Source organism: Trachymyrmex cornetzi, unplaced genomic scaffold, assembly GCF_001594075.2.
Source record: "Trachymyrmex cornetzi isolate Tcor2-1 unplaced genomic scaffold, Tcor1.1 scaffold9, whole genome shotgun sequence".
NCBI lineage: Eukaryota > Metazoa > Arthropoda > Insecta > Hymenoptera > Formicidae > Trachymyrmex > Trachymyrmex cornetzi.
In genome coordinates this window covers 970,993-995,922 of record NW_017300244.1, presented here as the reverse complement: position 1 = coordinate 995,922, position 24,930 = coordinate 970,993, and the positions used below count along the sequence as shown (strand labels likewise).

Sequence of the window (24,930 nt, the reverse complement as noted above, 5' to 3'; positions counted from 1 at the left end):
CTCTCTCTCTCTCTCTCTCTCTCTCTCTCTCTCTCTCTCTCTCTCTCTCTCAGGATGTTATTTTTTAATAGAAATCCCATCTAAATTACAAAATTTTACTACCTAAATTGAATGTAAATGCATGCAAACGCGAGTTTATTTCTGCGAAGACAATATCCCGCTTTACGCGTCTCTTTTATATCGTCAAAAATTCGCGATGATGTTCAAAACCGGCTCGCGGGTTCTATTTATAATGACTTTCCATGAGTGTCGCGGGGCAAGGAAGGATCGAAGTGGGTGGTCTCCGCGTGTACCAAAAAGACGATCCGGTATAATCGTTTTCTTGGCGGTGAAACACGACGCAGAGCCGCCGAAAACTTCATGTCGTCCGCTCCGCACGACTGGCACGAACGGATGGCATTAAATCGAGCGAGGCGAGAGGAGGATGGCGTGGCGAACTTAAATTTTCCATCGCGTCAACCGCCCCGCCGATTCTGCATTCGCCGGTATTAACGGGCACGTGACAGCAGGATTGCTCGCTATCTGCGCGCGTTAACGCGCTCGCATTATGCAAACCATCGATCGGGAAGATTGACGGACATCTCACCGTCACGCCGCCGGCGAGTGGCGGAGCATGACGATCGATGAAAAAAGATTCGCGCGCGATTTCGTATGACAAAAGCACCGTCCCGTCAGCCGCGGTCAGAATTTAATTTCGGAGTGAGAAAAAAGTCGTCGTTATTACCGTTTCAACGATGACGTTGTCGGTCACGGGAAAATTGAATCTGTCACGCGGTGGAATTTTTATCGTGCGTTATCGTTACGAATTGAATGGTTCTTGCGGAGAAGAGAAGTTATTTTTCAATCTAATTCAACGATCTCGGATCTGTGCTCCTAGTATTAAAGAATCCGTCATGTTATGCACTAGTTAATTAAATTAAAATATCTTTAATTACATAGTACACGCTGTATTGGACGATCTTATCCGTGCAATTAGATATTTAGATTAGAGAAGAATATCAGTTCGCAATGATTGGACGAATTCATTGAACGAAATTATTCTTCAGACGTATACTGTTTTACATTTATCTCTTAATCACATCTTCTTGATTTCCGCTCCGTTAAATTGACCTAAAAAATTTTGCTTTTTTAGGACAGATTCCGATTTCACAATTTAAATAAGTATAGTGACGAAATTCTCAAACTATAATATATAGTGCTCTATGAACGAATAAATAGTGAAGCGCCGAAGTACGATTAGCCTCCTCTTTGTTAATGTAAAATATATTATATATTTACATCATCTTCGTGCCAAACATCACGCGGCAATGAACCTGCAGAACGACTGCAATATCTTTGTAGGTGTAAGATGAGCCGTGTCTCAGTAAATATTATCGCGGTAGACTACAGTTCGAGAGAAAGTATCTCTTTAAAGAATCGTTGTGTTTCTCCGTCGCGAAATTGGAAAAAGACGGTATCGGCCACTTACCAATCGAATCTTTACTGGCACTCGCTGTCACTGTTATTTCTACGAAGATACATCCATAGAGTGCGAATATCACAGAACTAAATCGGGCTCTAAGACCGCGATTTTAAATCTGATTAATTTTCTCCTCGAGGAAAGAAAAATATTCTGGTTAATTTTGTATCAAATTATGGATATTAAACGTTTTTAGAATGATAATTTAAATAGACTTAAAAAAAAATATTTCGATATTTTTACAATGTTAGATTCATAGTACACTCAAATATCAAACATTTCTTTAAATCAAAGAAACCTAGCTTTCTCTAAGGTTTCTTTGATTTAAAGAAATGTTTCTTTACCATACGGTTAAAGAAAAAATTTCTTTGATTTGAACATAATTTCTTTAAATCAAATATTTTTACTTAATAAACTTAAAATTATAACTCCCGAGAATGTCAAATAACATAAACATTAATGGGCTAATGAGAGTCACAACCGCAGTAATTCGTGCGAAATTGGAAACAATTTTATTATGTATAATACTTATAAATCTATTCAGTTAGACGTTTCGGCTCCAATTCGGGCCATCCTCAGTAATCTGAATAAATATATTTTCCTTAGTCTTCCATGGCTGGACAAGAGAGTGGCAAATCCATTCAACGGATAATCAACATAGAACTTAACGATGCTTATAGATCTATCAATTCTTCTAAAAAACAGTCTTTTTACTTTGTGAGGAAAGTTTCATCATACATTCCCAGTTACATTGCTGAATCCTTTTTCCATAAACAAAAAATGATGTTTACACATAATTACGAAAACGAATTAAGTAGATTGAATGGAAAAATGATTTGGCTTTCAAAAAAAACGAACATATGAAATTGCTCGTGACATCAAACCTATCAATTATAGTATACGTTATAACTATCCACAACGTAATTTTCCTTCTGACCAATTCCATCACCAAGCAGATGTTGTGCTCGATGTTCATATAGATCCATCTGAGATTGACATGCAATTATCTTGTTCTTCTTTGACTAACCTGAAAAAATGGTTCATTAACCTGACTTTTTTGCACATTCCGAAAACAATTTGTTGTTTACTACAACTAGGAGATAATTTTTCAATGCCATCGTTTAATTACAAAAAAACAATACTAGAATATATTAAAAACATAGAAAACAGCATCAATAAAGTGCATGTCAGTCTCAAGTTGGATGTTAGAAATAAGATAATCCCAATCATAAATAACCTATCTTCTTATTTTTACCAGACCAACTTATTAAAAAATAAACTCTGGTCATTGTGGAGGATAACTAAATCTTTTTTAAAAAAATAATACTAGTATCATTCTCACTAGAGCAGACAAAGGGAACGTTACTGTTGCAATGGATAGAGTGGAATATAAACAAAAAATGCTTAAAATGTTGGAAGAAAAAAATACTTATCAAATTATAAAGAAAAATCCAGTGAGTAATTTAATTAATAAGTTGAGAGATCTCTTAACAAGGTAGAAGAAAAAAGAGTTTATATCTCAACAAAATTATAATAATTTGTATGTTAGTGATGGAATTCTGCCAGGCATTTATGGTTTACCAAAGATTCACAAACCAGATATTCCTCTCAGAGTTATTGTGTCTGCTATTGACAGTACTCTCTATCCATTGTCCGTGTTTTTACACAAAATTATTTCTAAAGTTAGTGTTAATTCTCCTAGCTATGTTAAGAACAGCTTCCATTTAACCAAGATCTTGGACAATACATTTCTTGAAGACAATTATACTTTGATTTCACTTGATGTGGTTTCTCTCTTCACAAACGTACCAATTGATTTAGCACTTGACAGCATCTCTGATAGATGGCCTTCCATTTCTAAAATTTCTAACATCCCTAAAAATGAATTTTTTATCGCGTTAAAACTGGTTTTTAACTCTGCCTTCTTTTGCTTTGACAATGTGATTTATAGACAAAAATTTGGCATGCCGATGGGTTCTTCATTGTCTCCGGTCATTGCTGATGTCGTATTACAGGATTTGGAAAGGAAAGCTTTGAATATGCTTAAATTCCACATTCCTTTATACGTCAGATATGTTGATGACATCGCTTTAGCAGTTCCTTGTGAAAGAACTCCAGAGATCTTAAAAGTCTTTAATTCTTTTCATCCTCGATTACAATTCACAATGGAGATAGGTGGCTTAACCCTCAATATTTTGGACATCACTATAATTCATAATATTTTAGAATACGACTGGTACCATAAACCTACCTTTTCCCGTAGATATCTTAACTTTTTTTCACAACATCCTCTTTCAGAAAAAGGGCACTGTTATGGGGATGATAGATAGAGTATTCTTGTTGTCTGTACCTAAATATCACAAAAAGAATTTACTTTTTGTTATTGAAACATTATTAATGAATGACTATCCGTTGGATTTTATTTTCAACACAATTAATGTAAGATTAAAATCATTATTACACAATAAGACTTTAAAACAAAATAATGACATTATGTGTGTGTGATTCAAAAGGACAAAGACGATGATGAAATCAGGACATGGTTCACGATCCCATATACCGAAAAAATTGATGAAAGATTTAGGGAGGTTGTGAGGGATTTAGATGTAAATTTATCATTTTATAGCCTCAATAAACTTAATTGCTTCATCAGACCACATAAAGATTGCCTACCTAATTTACAAAAAAAGAATGTAATATATAAAATTAACTGCAGAGATTGCGATGCGTCTTACGTTGGCCAAACCAAACGCACTTTAAAAACGAGGATCAAAGAACATAAAAATGATATCCGAAAGAGTGAGGGCAATCGTTCTGTACTGAGTGAACACCATGTTTAGATTTGAACCATGATTTTGATTGGGATGATGTCGAGGTTGTAGATTCGGAGAGATGGCTGTATAGACGACGCATTTCTGAAATGCTACATATTAAGTTACAAAAAAATGGCTTAAATCTGCAATCTGACACTGACTTCTTACATCATTCGTATTCGTCCATTCTTAATAATTTACAGTAATTTTTCATTTAATTCCTTTGTTATATTCATAAATTTGTTTCTTTTATCGACCAAAAGATTATAAATGTTAATAAATTATAAATGTTTGATTTCAATCTTCGTACGTAATTTGACCTTCTGCGCAGTTTTTCGCGCATATGTTTATGTTATATTTGTTGCTTGACTGTCACACATTTAGTCGAATACCGTTCGTTGACTTGCTCTCAGTCAGAATGCTTTATTGCGACCAACTTTGATTTCTGTATAAAATATTTTAATGTTATTATGAATTTGCATGGCTGTGCAGATGAGTTTTGTTTCCAATTCCTTTTCTTTTTATTAGTTAAATATACTAACAGTAAGTCATATTTAGAACTTCTTTCTATTCATTGCCACGAGACTTTTCAATCTTGAGACAGATTGATGGATTGATGGATTTGCCATTCTCTTGTCCAGCCATGGAAGAATAAGGAAAATGTATTTATTCGGATTACTGAGGATGGCCCGAATTGGAGTCGAAACGTCTAACTGAATAGATTTATAAGTATTATACATAATAAAATTGTTTCCAATTTCGCACGAATTACTGCGGTTGTGACTCTCATTAGCCCATTAATGTTTATGTTATTTTTACTTAATGTCAAAAAATAACTTTAAATCTGAACCAGTGGATAATCACTGATATCAGTGCCAAGTATGCCACTGGTAATCAGTGAGTGAAATGTGAAATTCCTAACCTAGCTAACCTTTATTATGTGATCTAATTAATCTTATTTTAGTGCATAAATTCAATGAATATAGTATTAGAAGATTGAAATTAACATATAAATATTAATATTTTAGGATATATAATGCTCAAACCTTCTTTTTTTAAATTGAATTTCACTGATTATCCAGTGCCAGATACGTCACTGGGTGATTAGCGAATAGTGGCATACTTGGCACTGATATCAGTGATTATCCACTGATTCAGATTTAGAGAGTATGTTTAAATCAAAGAAATTTTTTCTTTAACCGTATGGCAAAGAAACATTTCTTTAAATCAAAGAAACTTTTCTTTGAGTGTATCAGATTATCCCCAATTTAGGTTATTTTTAATCATATCTATAATTTGCCATTACTCTTTGGACCTAATATGTCGTTAATTTTACTAAAACAATAGAGTTAAACAATTTATTTCAAGAAAATTTACATATTAAATTTGATTCAAATTTAGTTTATTATCTAAGTGTATACGTTAATATGGATGTTTACTTTAAAACTAATCACAGAAATGGAGTGATTTACATTTTGACAGAGATGGAAGTTAAAAATAACAAAATATTATTTATAACTCAAAGGATTAGATTGCCTTTGCTCCTTTGATATCCAACAGTGTATAATAGATGTTAATTTGTAATTTCTCATATATTTGTGTCATAATATTATATGAGCATTTTTTATTACAACACAATTTTTTTTCGCGCGCACTGTTTTCATATCTCGAAGAGAAAATGAATTAGAAATTATTTTATTGATTCGTTGTTTGAAACATCAAACGGATCAGAGGCTATTTTCAGAGAGCTCTTCGCCTGTGATGCTCGAGGCGTCTCTGTTCCAATCATCATTCTATAACTCGATGTTCAGATGAAGTAAAATCGAAGATGAAGTCCACTTTGGCATCGTTTGACGCGTAATCGTAATCGGCCACGACTACAACCGGCTGGCTCTTTTAACCGCCGTCTTATCTGTGCTTTTCTAAATTATAGTGTATCAAGTAATGGCTCTAAGTAAGAGCTATTACGAGCCTGTAAAAATTCGCTAACTCAACGCTAGTACGTTATTTCCGAAGTAAATATCTTGTACCATGCAGTTTCCTGCCGTTCCTCTATTTAGGAAAATGGTTCGTATCATATTTCAAGTTGTTCGAACAACAATTCGAACGTGTGCGTGGAAGTTCGTGTGCGGAAATAATCATTGCTTATCGTTTCAAAGCTATGGTACCATTAACGATGTACATTTACAACGTCACGTAAACAATAATAACTAAATATTTCGCTTTCGCGTTGAAAATAAACTCGCGAGCTTAACAGTATGCATTGACGTAATTAGCACGTAATCACAGTTCACCCAGCAGATAAATTGAAACGCGCTATTTTCGTTTCGAACGAAATTACGCGGCGAAAATCGTCTCGTGATTTCTCAACCCCGTTCAATTTCTTCGAGCGATATCTCGCCCGTTCTATGTTCCTACTGGCGTCTTAATTGCACCCATTCTAGAAATGCCATTGAACGGAAACACGAAGAAAAGGAACGGCGGAAACGTGCGAAAGAACTTGCAGCTGCGCGATTCCTAAAAGGAGTATGTGGTACGAAATACAGCGCCGGCTTTTTCGCGCCGATTGTACGTCAAAAATTTTTCACTCGATAATTGGAAAAAACGCGCTCCATTAGCTTTCACGATACGCATCGGCGAGAACTGTTTATTCTTCTATTCACAGATGATTTATCACGGCTCACGGCTGTTGTAGTAACTCGGGAATTTTCATTCCTAATTGAAATCACTTTTGTTATAGGAAAACAAATCATTTTTCTCGTATATTTTATGTGTATATGTGCCTATATGCTACAACTTTCCTATTTGTCAGAAACATTCGTTCGATAACTTGCAAAAAAATTTTCTAGTTGCGCCGAAATAATCGTCAGAGCGCGTATATCTTGTAGTGAATCCTGTAATACATTTCCATACCAGACATCAACGTCAATCTTTACGCAATGTTCACTATGAGCCATTTATGTATTGTATATTTCCGGTGTTTTCATTCCGGATGATTTTTCTCGTGTAACCGCCGCATCCCCAGGCGCGTTGTTTTAATTCGCGACGTTTTCAGTATAACGAGAATCTGGGAAAGCGCGCAGAACCTAGCTTCACGTTATTTTTTCTCTTTCTCCTTTTCTTTTTTTTTCGAACGTACACCCTCGACGTCCGCAGTGAGCGAGAAAGAAAAATACACCGTATACGGCGGTAATTCGTATCGGAGCGAAACGTTCGTCGGCCTATTATCTCGCGAAATTTCGAAGAAAATGGCGGGGCAATTTTTTCTTTTTTTTCCCAGCAGCACAAAGGAGCGCTCACCGTTGTTGTAAGCGTCTGCAGCACCTCGCGCGCCCGAGGCCGGCCTGTATTAAATTAGATGGTGACGTGCGCGGCGGCCGGAGGATCTGCGGCGCGCGCGATGCTGCGGGGGCACAGCGGAGCTCATCAAGACTCGGAGGCCCATTCAGCCGGTCATTGTCTGCGGTAATGGAATGTATTAATATCGGAGAGCCCGCGGGGCCGTCGACCAACGCTCCGTGTATATACCCCGGCTTGGTGCCGCGCGCACCCGTTCGGTTCTACAACCGCGGTCTGCTGGGCTGGGATACGTCCCGTGGGATGGAATATTCGTATAAACCGCCGCTGCACTGCAAACCGCTAGCGAATACCGGGCCCCACGCATTAATATCTAAACGCGAGAGCGCGAGAGTGAGAAGCAGAGAGAGGGAGAGGGAGAAATATAGAGAGAGAAAGGTAGAGAGCGAGGTCGAAAGGGTGAGGAGTTAGTTGGCACACGTACTCTGCCAGTTGCATCTCGTATTCATGCGTTGCACCAGCGGCTACCAGAGGCGTTATACGACCAACCCTTTTACCACTGGCCAGGTGTAATATTCTTTTTACTTCAAGTATGATACGTCAAAGGTCCTTTTGTGATAATTGCATTAGAGAACGGGAGGCTCCTGCGAGGCATGTCCGCTGAAGGCTCTCTGTTTTGCTCCATAGTCATTTTGCAAATGTTTGTGAGGTAGGAGGAGGGGTACGAATGTGGCGAAACAGTAGGCAAAATGTAGAGGGCAATGCAGGTGGAAATTAATTTGGAGAATGAAATTAATTCTACCGTCGTGCTTCATCGTTTATTAACTATAAGCAAAAAATTACGTTAAACGTGTACTCGTAATTAAACTCATACTGGAACATTAACTTGTTGGGATATTTAACGGAAGTTTTTAAGTTTTCGGCGGCTGGTAACGTTGTCGTTGTCGTAAATAATTACAAGCGCAAACAGCACGGTCAAGGGACGCATCGAATAATGACGTAGAAATTATTAACGCAGAACAGAACGCACGGCAGTATGTAAATCCCCGATCGGCCGTAAATTCATGTTGAATAATTTTCGTCAGCCGCAATTAAAAATAAATTCGTTTTTAAACCGAGGAATAAACTGGCGCTCAGGGAGAACGATCAATTTAATAGCTCTATAAATATTCATTCCGCATGAGAGCAAGTGCCAAACGAGAAACGATAGCTATCGGAAAGATACGTGGATTACTTAATTATACGTTGTTGCACCGTGAATTTATTCTTGCGGGGGATAGGCGTTAATTTATAATTAGACTTCATAAGCTTTCTCGCGCGCCCACCCGTTGCCGGTGCTGAATTTTTTTCTTTTCATACGGCTTGACGATAAGAGATGTCGACTAATCTCTGTTACCTGGCCTGCGCGCATAAATGGGTTTAAAGCTACGCCTGTTAGATTAGAAATAATTACGTTTGTACCACGTTGTTCTCTTTGTTTGTGCGTAATAACGTCTTTCGCCATAGACTTACAAACCTGATATTCCGGATTTTACGTATTAACGAGCAGCCGGGCGTTCCCTTTAGTAATCACGTGTGTGCGCGCGCGCAAAGCGAAGGCGTCACAATTAACACAAAAAACGATATATTTACCTCGTCCAGACACAGAGTCTCTATTTTTATTTTAAAAATTCTCTAAAAATAGAACGTGGCGGACTCGTTACATCTTAATAATAAAAACCATGATGTAAGAATACCACGTCTTTCATTCCCGTGAAGGCTTAGGCGATGATCAATCAGAAATTAGCTCAAAATAAATAAGCCAATATAAGGTAAATGTACTGTTAGTAAATGACCCAATTATTGTGTGTTTGTTGTGTGTGTGTGTGTGTGTGTGTGGACAAAATGACAAAAAATTTTAAATCAAGCTCTTTGAATGATACGAATCTAAATAAATTCTTATTAAATTTATAAAGCAACGAATTTATTTCGAGTTGTACATATTAAAAGCTTAATTAAAAAAATTTTTATACTTTCGTCCAAATTGGGTCGTTAACTGTTCATTAACTGGTATATTTACCTTACAGCCGCTATTAAAAATTTACCACCAATAAGAAATTCACCCTAAAATTATATTCAACTGCCATTATACTCAATGAAATACAATAGGTCTGTTTTCTATGGTTAAACTACACAGAGAGAGAATTTTCTTTTAAAATTTATCCTGAAAATATAGTAGTTGTGGTACGTACTTAGTTGTAATACAGTATTTTAAGATTTTTACCATGCACTTCAGTAAAATTAATCAAACTTATTTCATACTTTTTATTGCAGTTTTATTAATAATAAAATAAGAGAGATTTACATTAAAATTCTTCGAAATACAATGTTGTCCCATGACTATCATATTTTCAGGATAAACTTTAAGAAAAAATTCTCTCTGTGTAGTATATACTTTTGGAGAATTTAAAGTGAAATAAATATCTAGATGTATTTTTGGTATTTGGCGAAAGCGAGGAAAGAGAGTTCTAATACAGTTTAATGCAGGAATAAAAAACAGGAATAAAAAACTTATATATTTTTACATTACGAATAAAAACAACAAAGCAACAAAACCGATTTTCTATCGTCTTTATGAATATTTCGATTGAAGCGTGGTTTACGTAGGGGACACAGAAAAAATATTACGGTTGCTACAACCGGAAATAATGATAATTTTCGCCCATCAATATATATGGTTGTGATAACCGTAAGATGGGCATATCTCTACAGCCATAACCGTTAAGATATGCTAATCTTATGGTTATCACAATCGTACTATAGTTCTTATATCCAAAAAATGTATTGATGGGCGACTTTTGGTCATGGTAAACATAGCCGTTTTTTCCGTGGAAGACTGTTGGCGAAAGACGCGGCTGGAATCAATTTTTGCGCGCGTCCCGCGATATCGGCGGCGTTATGCCGGTCGCGGGTGGATCGAGCGTAACAGAAGGCGCCGGTATAGATATGAGTGATCGATGGCGGTTCGGCAGACTATCCGAATGAAAAACTGTCGCTTACCGTGCCAGGTGGGGTCCGACGTTTCCGGTGTCGAAGCTGGAACTGGCGTTGATATCCGTGTCCGGGATCGTCCCGGACTCCATGCCGAGCGGTGCGATGCATTGGGCTGCAACAAACGAACGTGGCGTCGCCGAGGTTAAAGCGAGCTTTGAATTTATATGCGCCTATCCTATAGCCACGTCGGTGTGCATCACGGCCGGATCATAAACGGCTAAATAACCAGCTAACCGAGATGGATTCATGCGATAGCCGGTTTACGTTGTCGGTGTATGGCTGCCTGTCGTGCGGGTGGAAGTTACGGTTTGAGGGCGAGTACCTGCGAATGGGGGAGGTAGAAAGGGGGCCGTCTCAACGTTCTCGTATCTCCTGGTCCGATCTAATTGTTTCATAGATGAACACAGCTGCCTTGCGAGTACTGCTGCCGTCTGCATCGTCGGCGCTGGGAACGAGATATCTTTCGCGTACGCGAGATAGCTCGAGCGGAATATATTTATTGTACCGCTGTGTATAATGTCGATCGCGTATTGCATCCTCGGGGACAACGACGAAAAATGACGTCGACAGTGCAAAACTGAGAAACAGCGTGAATTGCGACAATGTTATGATTTTTACATGGAAAGAATAATTTTGATGGAATATCTAAAATAATTTATAATATGATACGAATTTTGGACCGATGAGAATATGCCTAATTAAATAAGAGAATTCCTATATTCAGTTAAAATGAATCCTTTAATGCTTTATGAATTTATATACATATCTGATTCTGCAAACTGCGCGCCAAACATACAAAACATTTGTTTGTTTTTTCCATCAATAGTGCATGTTTTGTATGTTTAATTAAATATACTATGCGATCTCAATCTTTTATACAATCCAAAATTTCTATCAAACTATCCAAATTACCTTGTTTTATTCTATTTAAATGATAAGCAATTTAATAATTTTTGATGCTAAGAAATATCTTTATAAAAATATTAATAATCAGATGTTAATGAGAATCTTAAATCTGCGAATAATTTTATTGCAAAAAATGTCTCCACCGAGGTTGCGAATATTAGCTAGTAAGTAAACGTATTTCAAGATGTGTGATAAATAAAATAATTTAGCTAGATACAGATCTGAAAATAATGTTGAACCATGTAAATAATTATATAGAACGCTTAAATATTGATGATAAGGTTGTAAAAAGGTTTTAATATTCTAGCAACCAATTTAAACGTCCTACATAGTTATTTTTATGGTCCAGACAAAATTATTTTCAGATCTGTATCTAGCTAAATTTTTAGATACTTTAGCAAAACCGTTCTTTCCATGTATATTCGAGATGGTTATAAATTTGTGGCGTTTTTAGGCGTGGTCGTCACTCGACTTTACAGGGTCTGTCTCGTCGTCGTGACTGCACGCTAATGAGGATCATAAAACGCTTTATCTTCCGGAGATTTAATATCTGAAAGGAATTCTCTCCCGTGCGCAGATCGGCTAGCCTCGCGTCTTCGTCCCCACGAGCACCAATGACAGGGTTAAGGGCCATCGAACAAACGATACCGTCTACTTTGCATACATTACTCCGACCTCTCGGGCGCACGCATTTTCAAGAGGCGTTACGGCGGTCGTCCGGTTGTGCAGTAAAGTTTATACAAAGTATGATGCATGTACGTATTCGTGCTGTTCGCGTCACGGCGGTATCATTAGGGACGACAGTAAGGACCCGCGACATTTCGCATTTCTTGTTTTTAAAGCATCATTAACCGCCCACGCCTTATCGGCCATTTATCTTAAGAACGCAAGACAGAGCCACGATTATCCGGCCACGAGCATATCGGTCGTTCACTTGGACGCAAACCGGATGCTTCGTCGCGTGTACAAAGTCAAAGCTAGGTAAATTCACAGACACGTGTACGGTCTACACCGGGTTCTTGTAATTCAACAAAGGAGCGCATATTGTATAGCGTAACTATTCCGGATACGACAACTCGAACGTTCGCTATGCTTGCAGAGCATGTCTCGTATATGCATGATGCAACACGGCATCGATTACGGTTTACACGTCCAAGTAACGATACCCATTACGCGATACGGAAATTGCTAAAATTTGAAGTAGCCCGAGCAGGGGTCGTACAACGTAACAATACACGGTAGCCGGCAACGATAATGCCTAATGCCCGGATATCGAGTGCAGAGGCAGCGCGAATATAGCTGGGCGTTCGAAGGGATCGTCGGTCGGGGCGTGAGGGAGGACGCAGCAGCTTCGTACCGGGGAGTGTAACGGAAGGAATCCGCGCTAAGCCAACGAACAGAACGAGCATGTAGGTGGCCATTAATACCGGTGAAAGTTTGCAGTGTTCTTCCGACGATACCACCCCGCCTCGTAATTCTGCGCTCGCTCGGCCCGGCGCGGCGCGGCGCGGCGTCGGCCGTTGTGAAATGTGTATTTTGGTCTTACGTTTTAATCCAACGTATTTTATTGCCGAAATGGAATCTCTGTAAAGCGTGAATTCGCCGACGCGGTTTAAGAATATAATGTTCGCAATTTGTGCGACATGCATTTCTATGATGTACAATTGGATCGATCGGTATTCTGAGTTTATAACTAGAATAACTTGGGCGAGCTCTGTTATTTGCAATCCGCGGAGAGAGATGGTCGGAAACGATATTGGAGGAATATTCATCGGGGTACGACGCGTACGCCGCGATTTCGATCGTAATCGACAAATGGAAAATTGCACGCCTACAAACGCTTGTCGCGTTGGGAATCGGCAAAATGGCCGATCGGATTAATCGCCGTTATTACTAACAGGGCTCTCCTCGTCATATCGCGATTCCGGTGCTCTAATATATGTATGTTCAACTTCCTTTGCACTGGCCGATTAGAATCAATGGCAAGAGAGTCGAGTCGACAAAGGGAGGAAACTGCGATCGGCGTGGACTGGTTGTTGTTATTAATGAAGGTTCTTTTGATATGTCCACCGTTAATATATGTCTTCAGATTCCGCGGAGTGCGCCGATATCGATAGTGGAAAAGTCGCGTCTCGCGGCCTAAGCGAGAACACGAAGATCGTCGCGGTGGGTCGAACCAATGCGATGGTAAACTTGGTATTATTATTAATGAAGGTCAGCCCGATACATCGCGATTCTGTCGCTAATGTATGTCCACGAATTCAGCGGGGGCAGTGCGAGAGGGCGATTTGAATCAATGGTAGGAAAGTCGTGCCAACAAAGGGAGGGAACGCTCGATCGAGATCTTTTGGCTGGCCAACATGGTGAGCGAATCACTATTATTATTAATGAAGGTCCAGCTGATATATATCGCGCGTATCGTGCACCCTCGCCGGAATTCTCACGACCGCCCGTCCTCGATAAAATTCGACCGGTAGAATCCGTTTTCTTTGTCGGCGCGTCCGTTCTAACGAATCACTGTGAGATATCACACTTGATCGTAAATCGATCGTGAATAGGGGTGAATAAACACGACACCCTCGTGACTCTTTCGAGATACCAATCTCCCTTCGTTAATCTTCGAATCGTCTGACGGCGTGCAAGACGCTTCGCATGATTTCATCCTTGGAAGATGTCCAGTAAAAGTGGTCCATCTTTAACGGGTCTCCACTCAAGAAAAACACCATCGATTATTTTCCGGCTATTGGCGCTAAGATAAATTACGGGGAAAGGAAGGAAATCACTAAGGATACAGTTTGGAAGGGTTTCGTGAGGGCGCAATTATTAAGCTTTCCATTATCACGGCTACGATGCAATTTTTCTCTCCTACGTCCGGAAATCTATTTCTATTAAGCTGCTTCTCGTGAACAGGGCTTTGGAACAGAGCGATTATTTATTATTAATACGATAAAATGGAATACTCCACACGATCTTGAAAGTGGGATTTTCCTATGTGATTCTCATTGATTTTTTAATAAGACTATTTTTTTTTTATTAAAGCAGATATATTCCAACTAGTTATGCAGATTTATTATTAATTAAAATTCTGATAACGCTGATTGAAGTTGTTAAACAAATATCTATTTTTGATTACAATTTTTTTATAAAAAATATGAATATAATTAAAATCCAAATAAGATAACAGTACACTATTAGAAATTTCTTAATAAATTTTAAATAACATATAACGAAAGCTTGTAGAAGAAATAGATAACTGAAAAGTAATGTATGATTTAACTGAAAACTAAGTTACAGTAATCTTAAATGTAATGAACATTAAATTTAACGAATGTATAATGTCCTAAAAATTAATTTACGAGTTAATGAAATTTCAAGAGATTGTGGCTGAAAATTAATAAACGTTAATGAAATGTTAGAAACGTATAATTGAAAAATAACAAGCGACATAAATCTAAATTACAGGTTTCTTAAATGTAATGAACGTGGGCATTAAATTCAATGTAATGTCATAAAATTAAATTTAACTTGTGTAATTTAAAAGTACATCAAATTTTATGATATTTTTAATAGTGTGTATATTATTAGTTATTTCGATTACGGTTAATTAAGATTTAAATATTAAATTTCAATACACTTAACTTTTTAGTTATTACAAACTTAAATCTCTCATTAACATAAATAGTCTTTTCAGTTACAGAGAATTTAAATTTCATTTACCAGTACACATTAAAAGTAAATGAGATTTAAGAATATTTCTAATAATGTATATATTAATCTTTTATTATTTCAAAATCTTTGCGATAGTTTGTTGTTCATTTACATTATCAATAGACAATATATTTCTTGTTGGCGATATAATGTTCGGATTCAGGTTTCACGTTTCGCCCACTCGAAAGCCTCCGAGGTATCGCTAAATATAAACGCACACGACTCGAATGATAAGACGCAATGTCTTGAGATAGGTACACAAGATATCTAATGACCAGGGTCAAAGCCGATCCTGGATCGAAAGTTCGTCGACTGCGGCGGCGTAAGTTCTGGGGTCGCGCTACCTCCGCGTCGTTAATAACTTATAAACGAAACAACCTGCGCGCGACTCCAAACCAAGGAACTATAGTCGAACGAAGTTTCACTACGAGACGCACGACGACGGGTACTATAAGGCCTGCGGATTAGAGCTTAGGAAACTACTTACAGAGGTCCACGCCGTGGTAAGCGGGGGCGAGCGCGAGCAAAACGACGAAAAGGTGGACAGCAGGTGGCGCCCTTCTGGCGAGGAAACCCAAGCTTTTCACCATAGCTCCCTTTTCCTGCGAGGGCTTCACCCTCGCCCTTTCCTCACCGAGACTCCCGCCGTGCCATTTCTGCCTCGTCAACCTGAAACAAAAAAAGAGCGTAATCATTATGTCATGCTTGACGATAGTCGAGTTGGATAGGCGATCGACAAAGCGAGTCGTTTCGTTCACTGCTCCCCAAGAACAAGTTCACCTTGGCGGAGAAACGACGCGCGTAATTATCGCACGAGAGTGTCATCTTGAATGCTACATTGAAATGCAGAATTGATTTCATGTATTTGATAACCGTCATTGTGGCGAATAAGAGAAACGATACATTTCAAAGATATTTCTATTAAAAGGAATCTATTACGTAAAGACATCTATTCTATTAAGAGTTCTACTACGTACACTATCTCTTATTTATATAATTGTTATATAAAATAGTTTCACATATTATATTATCAAATATCTATTGAATTTCGTAACAGTCGAGTTTATTTAGCTCAATAATTTTTTAACTTAAAAATTCTGCAGAGAATGATGCACGAATGACATTATGTCTTTATGTAGATCTAGTCTGTAATCTTTGTTCAATTTTCTGTCGATTATTCGCTGCACGTGGAACCATTTCCTTCCTGTACGATCTGAGGGCGGAGCTAAACTTCCTGCGACTTCCATGTCATGTATTTTCCAGGAACAGCACGAGAATTGCGACGCGTTAGTTTTACGTAAAGATGTCTCGATCGTAGTAAGTAATTTTTAACTCGCATCGATTCGCGATCCAACGAGTTTATTTCGTGAGCAGAGATCGAACTCTGAAAGCAACGAGGAACGCTCGAGAGTAGCGCGGTAACAGCTCGTTATTGGCTTACGAGCCTATCAGCCGATAATGCGTTACTCCCATTTTGCGCAAGCTCCGATACACGTCAGACATGTGCACGAGTGTAACTTGGTTGCACCAGCTCTCTCTCGATACCTGTGAGAAAGGTGTCTCGAGTTTGATGTAGTATCCGTTGGTAATTACGCCGACGGTGAATAAGTAATGTGCGAGAACGGTAGTAAGAAGTCGCTCGGTCGTAGGCCTCGCGTGTTCCGCATTAAACATACATACCGCAGCTTATAGCCGCAAGACGGTGTAAAATCTGTCCTACGACGCGCGTCGTGTCGGCATTTCTCTCTCTCTTGTTGTAAGACGAACCGGTAAGAGCGCTCGCTTGTAAAATCCTTCACAGCCGCGTGATCGTCGTACTCATTATAGGTCTTATTTGACTCCAAAGTAGCATTATGCTTGCGGCCTCCAAGCATGTGATGATTATATCAATAAGCTTATATTTTCTGCAATCGTGCGATGGAATATTTATGAGGTAAACGAGTCACGTTCGAGTATTTTTCTTTCTGCGCAGAAATTAATCTTTTCTTATTAATGGATAATTAAATTATGCGATTTTATACTTTAGTTTACAAGTAAATATCCTTTTTTCTTCGCTATTTCATGAAAATTTATATCTGAGATTAATATAGACACGGTGAGGATTACTTGAGGTGAAATATGGTGGGAGAATATATTTGTTTTCTAGCATAATTGGCAAAAGAAACTGTAGTAGCAGAAGGATTAAGCAAATGATAGAACGAGTTTCTCAACGAGCATAATTATTGCCGCAACATTTAATTAAGCGTAACAATATACCCTAAGACCCGCTGATTAGTAAAACGTCATGACGAAACGCTCCGTTTCTCGCATAAACATTTAATCTCCCTAAGCACTAAGTGTTAAATTAGAAATTATCGGAAAACGGTATCGTTTATACATCGAGTCGCCATAAAAGCTTTATCTCCTGATTGTATTCATGAGGGACTTAACGCTCGCGATGCGCTCCGTCGAAATCAATTCCCCTGGACGCAGTAAGTACTCTGGCGGCCACAAAATTATTCATCGATTGTTTTCTTTTCATTTCGCGGACTACGGAGGGGACAGATTATCGCGCGATCGTTTCAGGCAGGTGCCATTTTCTCGTCGTCGTAGTCCTTTTGGATGGCCGGCCAGCGTCGTCTACCACGGGGAAAACGAGAGATTTCGCAATTATTATGCCGTCGACGCGTCGAAGGAGATTCCGTTTACGATCGGTATCGTTTACGATACGCACGCACACGTACCCGGGTGCATCTATATATTTATGCACTCACCCCGTGGTTTGTGCACGCGGACGGCATGCGTCCGCACGCGTGCGCACGTATAGGAGCTTGTTTAAGCCGCGATGTAAGCCACGGAGGCTTCGCGTGATATCCTAGTTCAACGTCGAATCTCTTCGTTTGCATAGGAATGAGTTTATGCAGATTAATACACGCGAGACGTCCGTGTAGAATACGCCACGTGGGATGTACCTATACGAGGCACCTATACGAGGCTACGAGTGTATATGCATATTTTATTGACGGCATTGCACTTACGGATTTCCAATCGCGCAAACGCGTGCCACACACGACGCGATTCACTATTCGCAAGCCTCTGTTAACACTTAAATTCATAATAATAAAATAATAACTAAATGAGTTATAGATTCCTTAAATCACGACCAATAAGATAAAAATTCGTAAAGAAGGCAATAGGAGTCAACCTCTACCCTGGTAGAAATGTATGTAGTTTTCCTAGACACCTATCCAGTTACTATCTAATATTACTGTATCTCATTAATTGTGCCAATACTGAGTAGGAAATGGACAAGAACTTGATAAAGTTTTATTCTGTCCATTTCACGAGCAGTTGGCTTGCTTATTAATCAATTTAATATCCATTATTTGTTGTGTTTCTATTCAGTAAATGGATTCAGATTTTACGCAACTTTTGTATGCAGTAACTGCAAACAAAATGTTACATCCTGATTGGGATCCTAAGTAGTTTTCCTTCTCAGTTACTAGACAGAAGTTGGTGTAACTGTTTAGTAATAACTGCTCATAAAATGCATGAAATTTTTACCAGGGTAGTTGTTAAAATTTAATTTCACTTAAATTCATGCCAAATTGTGCACCCAATTTGAGTTATTTTTAATCATTGCTTTAGATTGCCACTACTCATACTCGATATGTCGTTAGTTTAATTGAAATAATAAAGTTAAACAATCTGACTCAAGAAAATGTATTTTTGAACTATATAAAATTTAGTTTATTATTACTATATGTGCATACGTTAATATGAATGTTGTTTACTTTGAAACTAATCACAAGAATAAATTACTTTACATTTTGATATACATGGAAGTTAAAAATAACAGAATGATATTTAATTCAAGAGATTAGATTACTATTGCTGCATGCCTCTGATATTTAACAGTGTATCTGCTTCGATTCGATTTAATCTACGCGTTACTTAATATCATTTAATTTATTTCTAATACCGATAGAAACGCGAAACATTGTAACGGGGTTGTCTCGTATTGCTAAGTAGTTATTAATTTCATTTCCAATACGCATCTCGTAAATGTTTGACAGCTCCTCTCTTCTATATAATTCTATAATTAATTCAATATTATTTATGAATTTGTTGCAAAATATGTTTTTATCGAAGGATATCGCGGTGTCTCAGATCGGCGTAATTTATTGCATATAGAATAATATGTTATTTAATTGACGCATAAGGAAGTATCATCTGTATGACATGTAATAGAACTTAGAATTACTATTAACTAATAAGTAATAATACGAGTTTCACGAGATATGGTTTGCCTTTTTCCTGTCACGAGCTCTCTGAAAGAAATCGCTCCCGACAAATCGTCGAGTTGACCCTAATTGCGTGGAAGCCAAAGAGAAACCATGTCGACGACGTAGAGGCGAAGTCCTCTGTACAAAACGAAGCCAATGAATTTAGTAATCCGCTCTGTCGGCGAAGTCGTTGTCCAGGACAGGACTGGGATAGGTACGTGAAGCAGGATGTCTCGGTGGAAAAGCGATCCTTATCAGTCGTAAAAACATGTATGCACCGACTGTCGTAGAGAAATACGAGCTAACCGCGAACATAACCACGCCCGACGAATAGAACGTTAATGTCAGTTAATTATCTGTAAAGTCTTGGGGGAGAGAAAGAGAGGGAGACAGAGAAGATTCGTTTTTGAGTGCGGTCGTTTGTAAAGCGTGGGCGAGTCGGATACGCTCGTGAAAACACAGGAACGACGTGCATCTCCTCTCGATTTTGTCATCGAAAAAATGCCGCTGCTGTTTACGGATCCTGAGAGACTGTTAGCTCACGGGAGACTCGTTGTCGAGTCAGATGAATCGAAAGATTATAATAAGGTCCTGCTAGACTCTTTGTGAGCCCAGTCGAAAATATCAATTTTATTTCGTAATTTTTTTATTCATTAATAGCATATATTTCATTCATTATACATTAATACAAAATGTTAAATCTATAGTTTCAAATTTAACCTAATGTGAGTCACAACTGCTCCTACTAAATATATTGTTATTTTTTACTAAAATGATTATTAAATTTGACACTATATAATGTTAAATTGATACTGTATAGTGTCAAATATAACCATTGTTTTAGTAAAAAATAACGATATTATTGAGTAGGAGCAATGGCGACTCACATTAAGTTAATTTGACGCTATAAAATTTAACAGTGTAATATATAATAGTGCAGTATAATACTGCAGTAGTATTATTAACGACGAATATTATTAGTCAATAGAATTGTATATAAACTCTAAAAAAATTACATGTAAAATTGCAACAATTATGATAGATAATTTTTGGGATCTACTCTTAAAGGTGTACATTTACACATATATTTAAAGTAAAATCATAACTTACAAAAATTACATGGATTTGCCTGCAAGATTCTACGTGAATGTTCGTCACATCATTTTTATTCTGAAGTATCCACCAGGTATGAAAGTTGTAAATCCAAGAAGATAGCGTATTACGCGAAGAGCAAAACGCGGTAGAGGACGCGAGCGAATTTACGGATTGATCTCAGCCATGATCCTCGTGTCGCGTTCGAAGGCACGCTTCGATGACTCAGATCCAGTCTAGTTAGGATTTCGCGTATCCTTAGTTCGACGAGCAGAAGCAACAAAATCTATACGCAAACATGAACGGCGTGCATTTTGTATTTTCCTTGCAGATACTGTGTTATACGATTGAATTTTACTTAGCCATTCATATAAATAAATTCTTCTACAGATTTGACTTTAACGTGACTTTTACAAACGAAAAAATTATACATTGTCATTTTTCTATAGTACAAAACGATATAACGATATACTTTTTTTATTCAGCTGACTGTACAAGGCGGGGATTAAAAATTGTTCGTACGAGATATTCAATTTGCTTCTATTCTTCTGTTTTACTGAATTCAGTTACTCATTGAGAGAAACTGAAATACAAGAAACCTTTCTGAGTGTTCACCGTTCACCGTATCGACAGACGTCGCAGATAAGATAACCCGGAATTATAGAGGGCTTTATTCGAGGATCGTCTATCACGCGACGTTCGGATTTATGGCGCTGTATGTAGTGGCCGGTCGACTTTCCATTTATCAGAACGCGGTACCTGTAGCATTTCGGGCGCGGATGGTCGTGCGAAACAACCGCAAACTTCGATCTGCCGCGAACAAATGGACGGAGTTTCGCGAAAGAAACGGAAAAATCACAATGGAAGGCAGCGTCGGATGCTCCGGCATTCCCTTCCTATTGTCCGTCGACTTGTGAAAAATGCGCGCTGATTTTCCGTAACAATGCTGACGAAAGGAGGATTTTACTGATCGCAGCCAGACTAAAGAGACTGTGAGATATTCTGGCTGCATCCGAGATGATATCCCAACCGTTTACAGATACAATGAATAACATATAACGTATAATATATTTTAGGAATATTGTGTTTAAAATAATAGTTACTATTATTAATTTTTATAAAAAAAAATATATATATATATATGATATTATATTTATACATAATGTAAAATATATATACATAGAATTTTCTGTAATGTATTCTCTAAATTTAAATCAATGGTCAAGTATGCCACTGATAATACGAGAGATCCCCCCCCTCTTAGCCTAGCTAATCTTTAGTATGTGATTTAACTAATCTTGTTTTAGTGCATAAATTTAATGAATATAGTATTAGAAGATCGAAATTAATTAATAACGTGCGAATATCAGTATTTTAGTTACATTCAAGTTAGTTCAAACACTCTTCCTTTTTGAACTTTACTGATTATCCAGTGCCAAGTATGCCACTGGATGATTAGTGACTATCCACTGATTCAGATTTAGAGAGTATATATTCTAATTCCTCTTATTATTTATTAAAAATATTTTACGCAAATTTTTCACGTAAACTCTTCTTTGTGAATGAAACGAGAAAAATCAGAGAAAGATATCAAAAAATATGAAGCATCCTTGAGAAGAATTCCCGGTAATTCAAATAGATACATTTCTTGAAAAAAGATGAAAGGTACAACAGTCAAGCGCCTGTTCGCCATAGTCGAAAGTGGATATTCACGGTTTTGATTTGTGTGACTTCGTTGTTTTAACGTGGGACCACTCGATGTCCCTCGAGTGGGAAGAGCTAGAAGATGTTCATCGTCGAGAAGAAGACCCTATATGGGATGTTCACCATGCAACTCTTGTCGTTCTAGGATGTCTCTCTTTACCTTTCTCAACGAATCTCCCGAGATTTTGGTTTATAAAAATACTAAAGTAAAGTCGTCCAATAAATCCTTGGTTGTCTGCACGTCCATTGTACATCCCGTTTCGCCGCCACATGTACGTCAAAACTAGACTACGAAATTCCTTTTCGTAGAAAAGAATACAATATTTCTCTACATAATGTAACTTATATAAAAAAAAATCTATATTTGGATGAATTTGTTTCTCGATATATGAAAGTTTCTAACGCTGATAACTATGGTTCACTCGATGCTACAAATGCTTCCAAGTATTTTTTGATTAGTCAATTAGTGAAATTCTTTCTTCCAATTGGTCAACCAAATTCCTTAAAGCATTTGTAGCACCAAGTGGACCCGGTCTCATTTATAACGAATTTTCCCTTAGAAAATGTTTTTTCGAAGATAATGACAAGACACTCATTCGAATTCTTGAATATTGTCCTGGCATGTCGCGTGATCTAAACTTTTTGAAAAGACCGAAAGCCACACACATCAAATTGGACTCGTTCCCATCACACGTCACTCAGGATTATGTCCGATCGTGTAGCGGAGAACAATGCTGTAGGATGATCCAGCACCTTTATAGTTCGAAACGGATCATAATCAGCACTTAAGCCGAGTACTTTCGTGACGGAATGAAGGAGGTCCGTTCCTCATTGTGCTCGTAAACGATTTTATTTGACCCTCGGATTACTGAGCTGAAAAGGAAAGGCGCGCGCAAACACTCGAGAGGACTGTTTAGACGTTCCAGAGGTACCATTAAAGTCCATTATTGTAGGCAAAAGGAAAGGATTGGTCGTTAGAGAAACGTTTTGAAAGTTACCGGATGATGCAGCCGGAACGCGTAAAAAGTATGCACGGCGAGGGTCAATATTTCTTCTGGCCGAATAGCGCGTTCGTCTCCGTTGAGAGACGTCACGTCAAGGATATTACACTTCTTTTTTATTACGCGGCGTTTATTTAAGTATCACCGTCAAAGAAGCATTATATATAAGTTCTCCCCTGAGAAAACGCGTGTGTCAGATTTGTCAGTGACGTAATCGGTAATTAGATAGCCGTATGCTTGATGCATTTTTTTTTTCTGCTACCGAGCGTTTGATGTGGTCAGGTCAACCCGATGATCTCCAAATGATCGATCGTCCGTACAAAGTGCATTAGCATAACTATCAGAACGAGGCTATACCGTGCAGTGACATCGGCATTTGTTCATCTTGGCTTCTAATCTCGCTCTTTAAACGAGTCGTTAGTCTTTCTCAAAGCATATGCCCGCGTCGGCCTAAGAAACGCGCGCTGAATCATTCGGCTGACGTAGTGAAAAGGCGAACAAAGCACGGCATAATTCGCAGTTGGGACATTTCCAAGTGTAATTACCCTTACGTCCGCTGAATTACGCGTTGAACCCGCGTACCTAGTACGATCTTTACCGTCGCGTGTTTAATTAAACTGGCTCGATAATTTTCCTTCAAATATTTAGAACACGAATGCGCAGTAATACACAAATGCGGAAACGCTCTAATCATTAGTCCCGTTACGAGCTTCAACCGTGAAACGCAATATCGTAACGTAGTTGTGTTGCGTTATACTATGTTAACAGAACACGCACCGTATGCTCGCTTTCATGCACGATTAGTAAACAAATTGACGTTTATTCAAATTAATATAATTCGCTTTGACTCCGTAACGCGCGTTAGAATTACTGCATATGCATACAATATCGTTTCCACGTTTCGAGCTGTTGTTTCTAGTTCTAGTGATATAAAGGAGGATATAATTTCGAATTTTATGGGAAGGTCTACTATCAAAAAGCATCTTCAGAAATATGTCAGTATTATATTCCAATATCAAAACATAAAAAAATAAAATCTAACATTTGTAATATACTCTTTAAATTTAAATCAGTAAATCAGTCACTAATTACCCAGTGGCATACTTGGCACTAATAATCAGTGAAGTTCAACTAAAAAAGAAAGTATGTTTGAGCATTACATAACTAAAATACTGATATCTACACGTTAATTTCAATTTTCCAATATCATATTCATTGAATTTAAACTAAAACAAGTTAACTAAAATACTGATATCTACACGTTAATTTCAATTTTCCAATACCATATTCATTGAATTTAAACTAAAACAACATTAGTTGGATCACATAATAAAGAATAGCTAGGTTAAGGATCTCATATTTAATTCACTGATGATATAGTGGCATACTTGGCACTGATATCAGAGATTATCCGCTGATTTAGATTTAGAGAGTAAGTTATATTAATGAATTTCATGCAGAGTAGCGTTACTTTTCCCCACTGCCGTAGTAATGTACGATGCAAAAAATGTCTTACGTTACCAGAGTTAATAGCCGACATTTTTCAATGTCGCGCGTTAAGGGACGCCTAAAAGCCGATAATTCTGTCAACGTCAATCAGTCTTTATGTTCTTCAACTTACGGGTCGTGTACACAATCCCTTCGCGCCTAAT

General features: G+C 37.9%; 1 protein-coding gene across 2 annotated transcripts in view; it reads right to left on the bottom strand.

The window, feature by feature from the left end:
* LOC108769373 (epithelial discoidin domain-containing receptor 1) overlaps positions 1–24,930 on the bottom strand; it is a 169,334-nt gene that overhangs the window by 78,091 nt on the left and 66,313 nt on the right. For both annotated transcript variants that reach the window (XM_018520313.1, XM_018520314.1), the window contains exons 2-3: positions 15,704–15,885; positions 10,609–10,714 (exon numbers count right to left, since the gene is read on the bottom strand). In XM_018520313.1, the coding sequence (XP_018375815.1) occupies positions 10,609–10,714; positions 15,704–15,806 (209 nt within the window). In that variant the 5' untranslated portion in view covers positions 15,807–15,885. The remainder of the gene's footprint in view (positions 1–10,608; positions 10,715–15,703; positions 15,886–24,930) is intronic.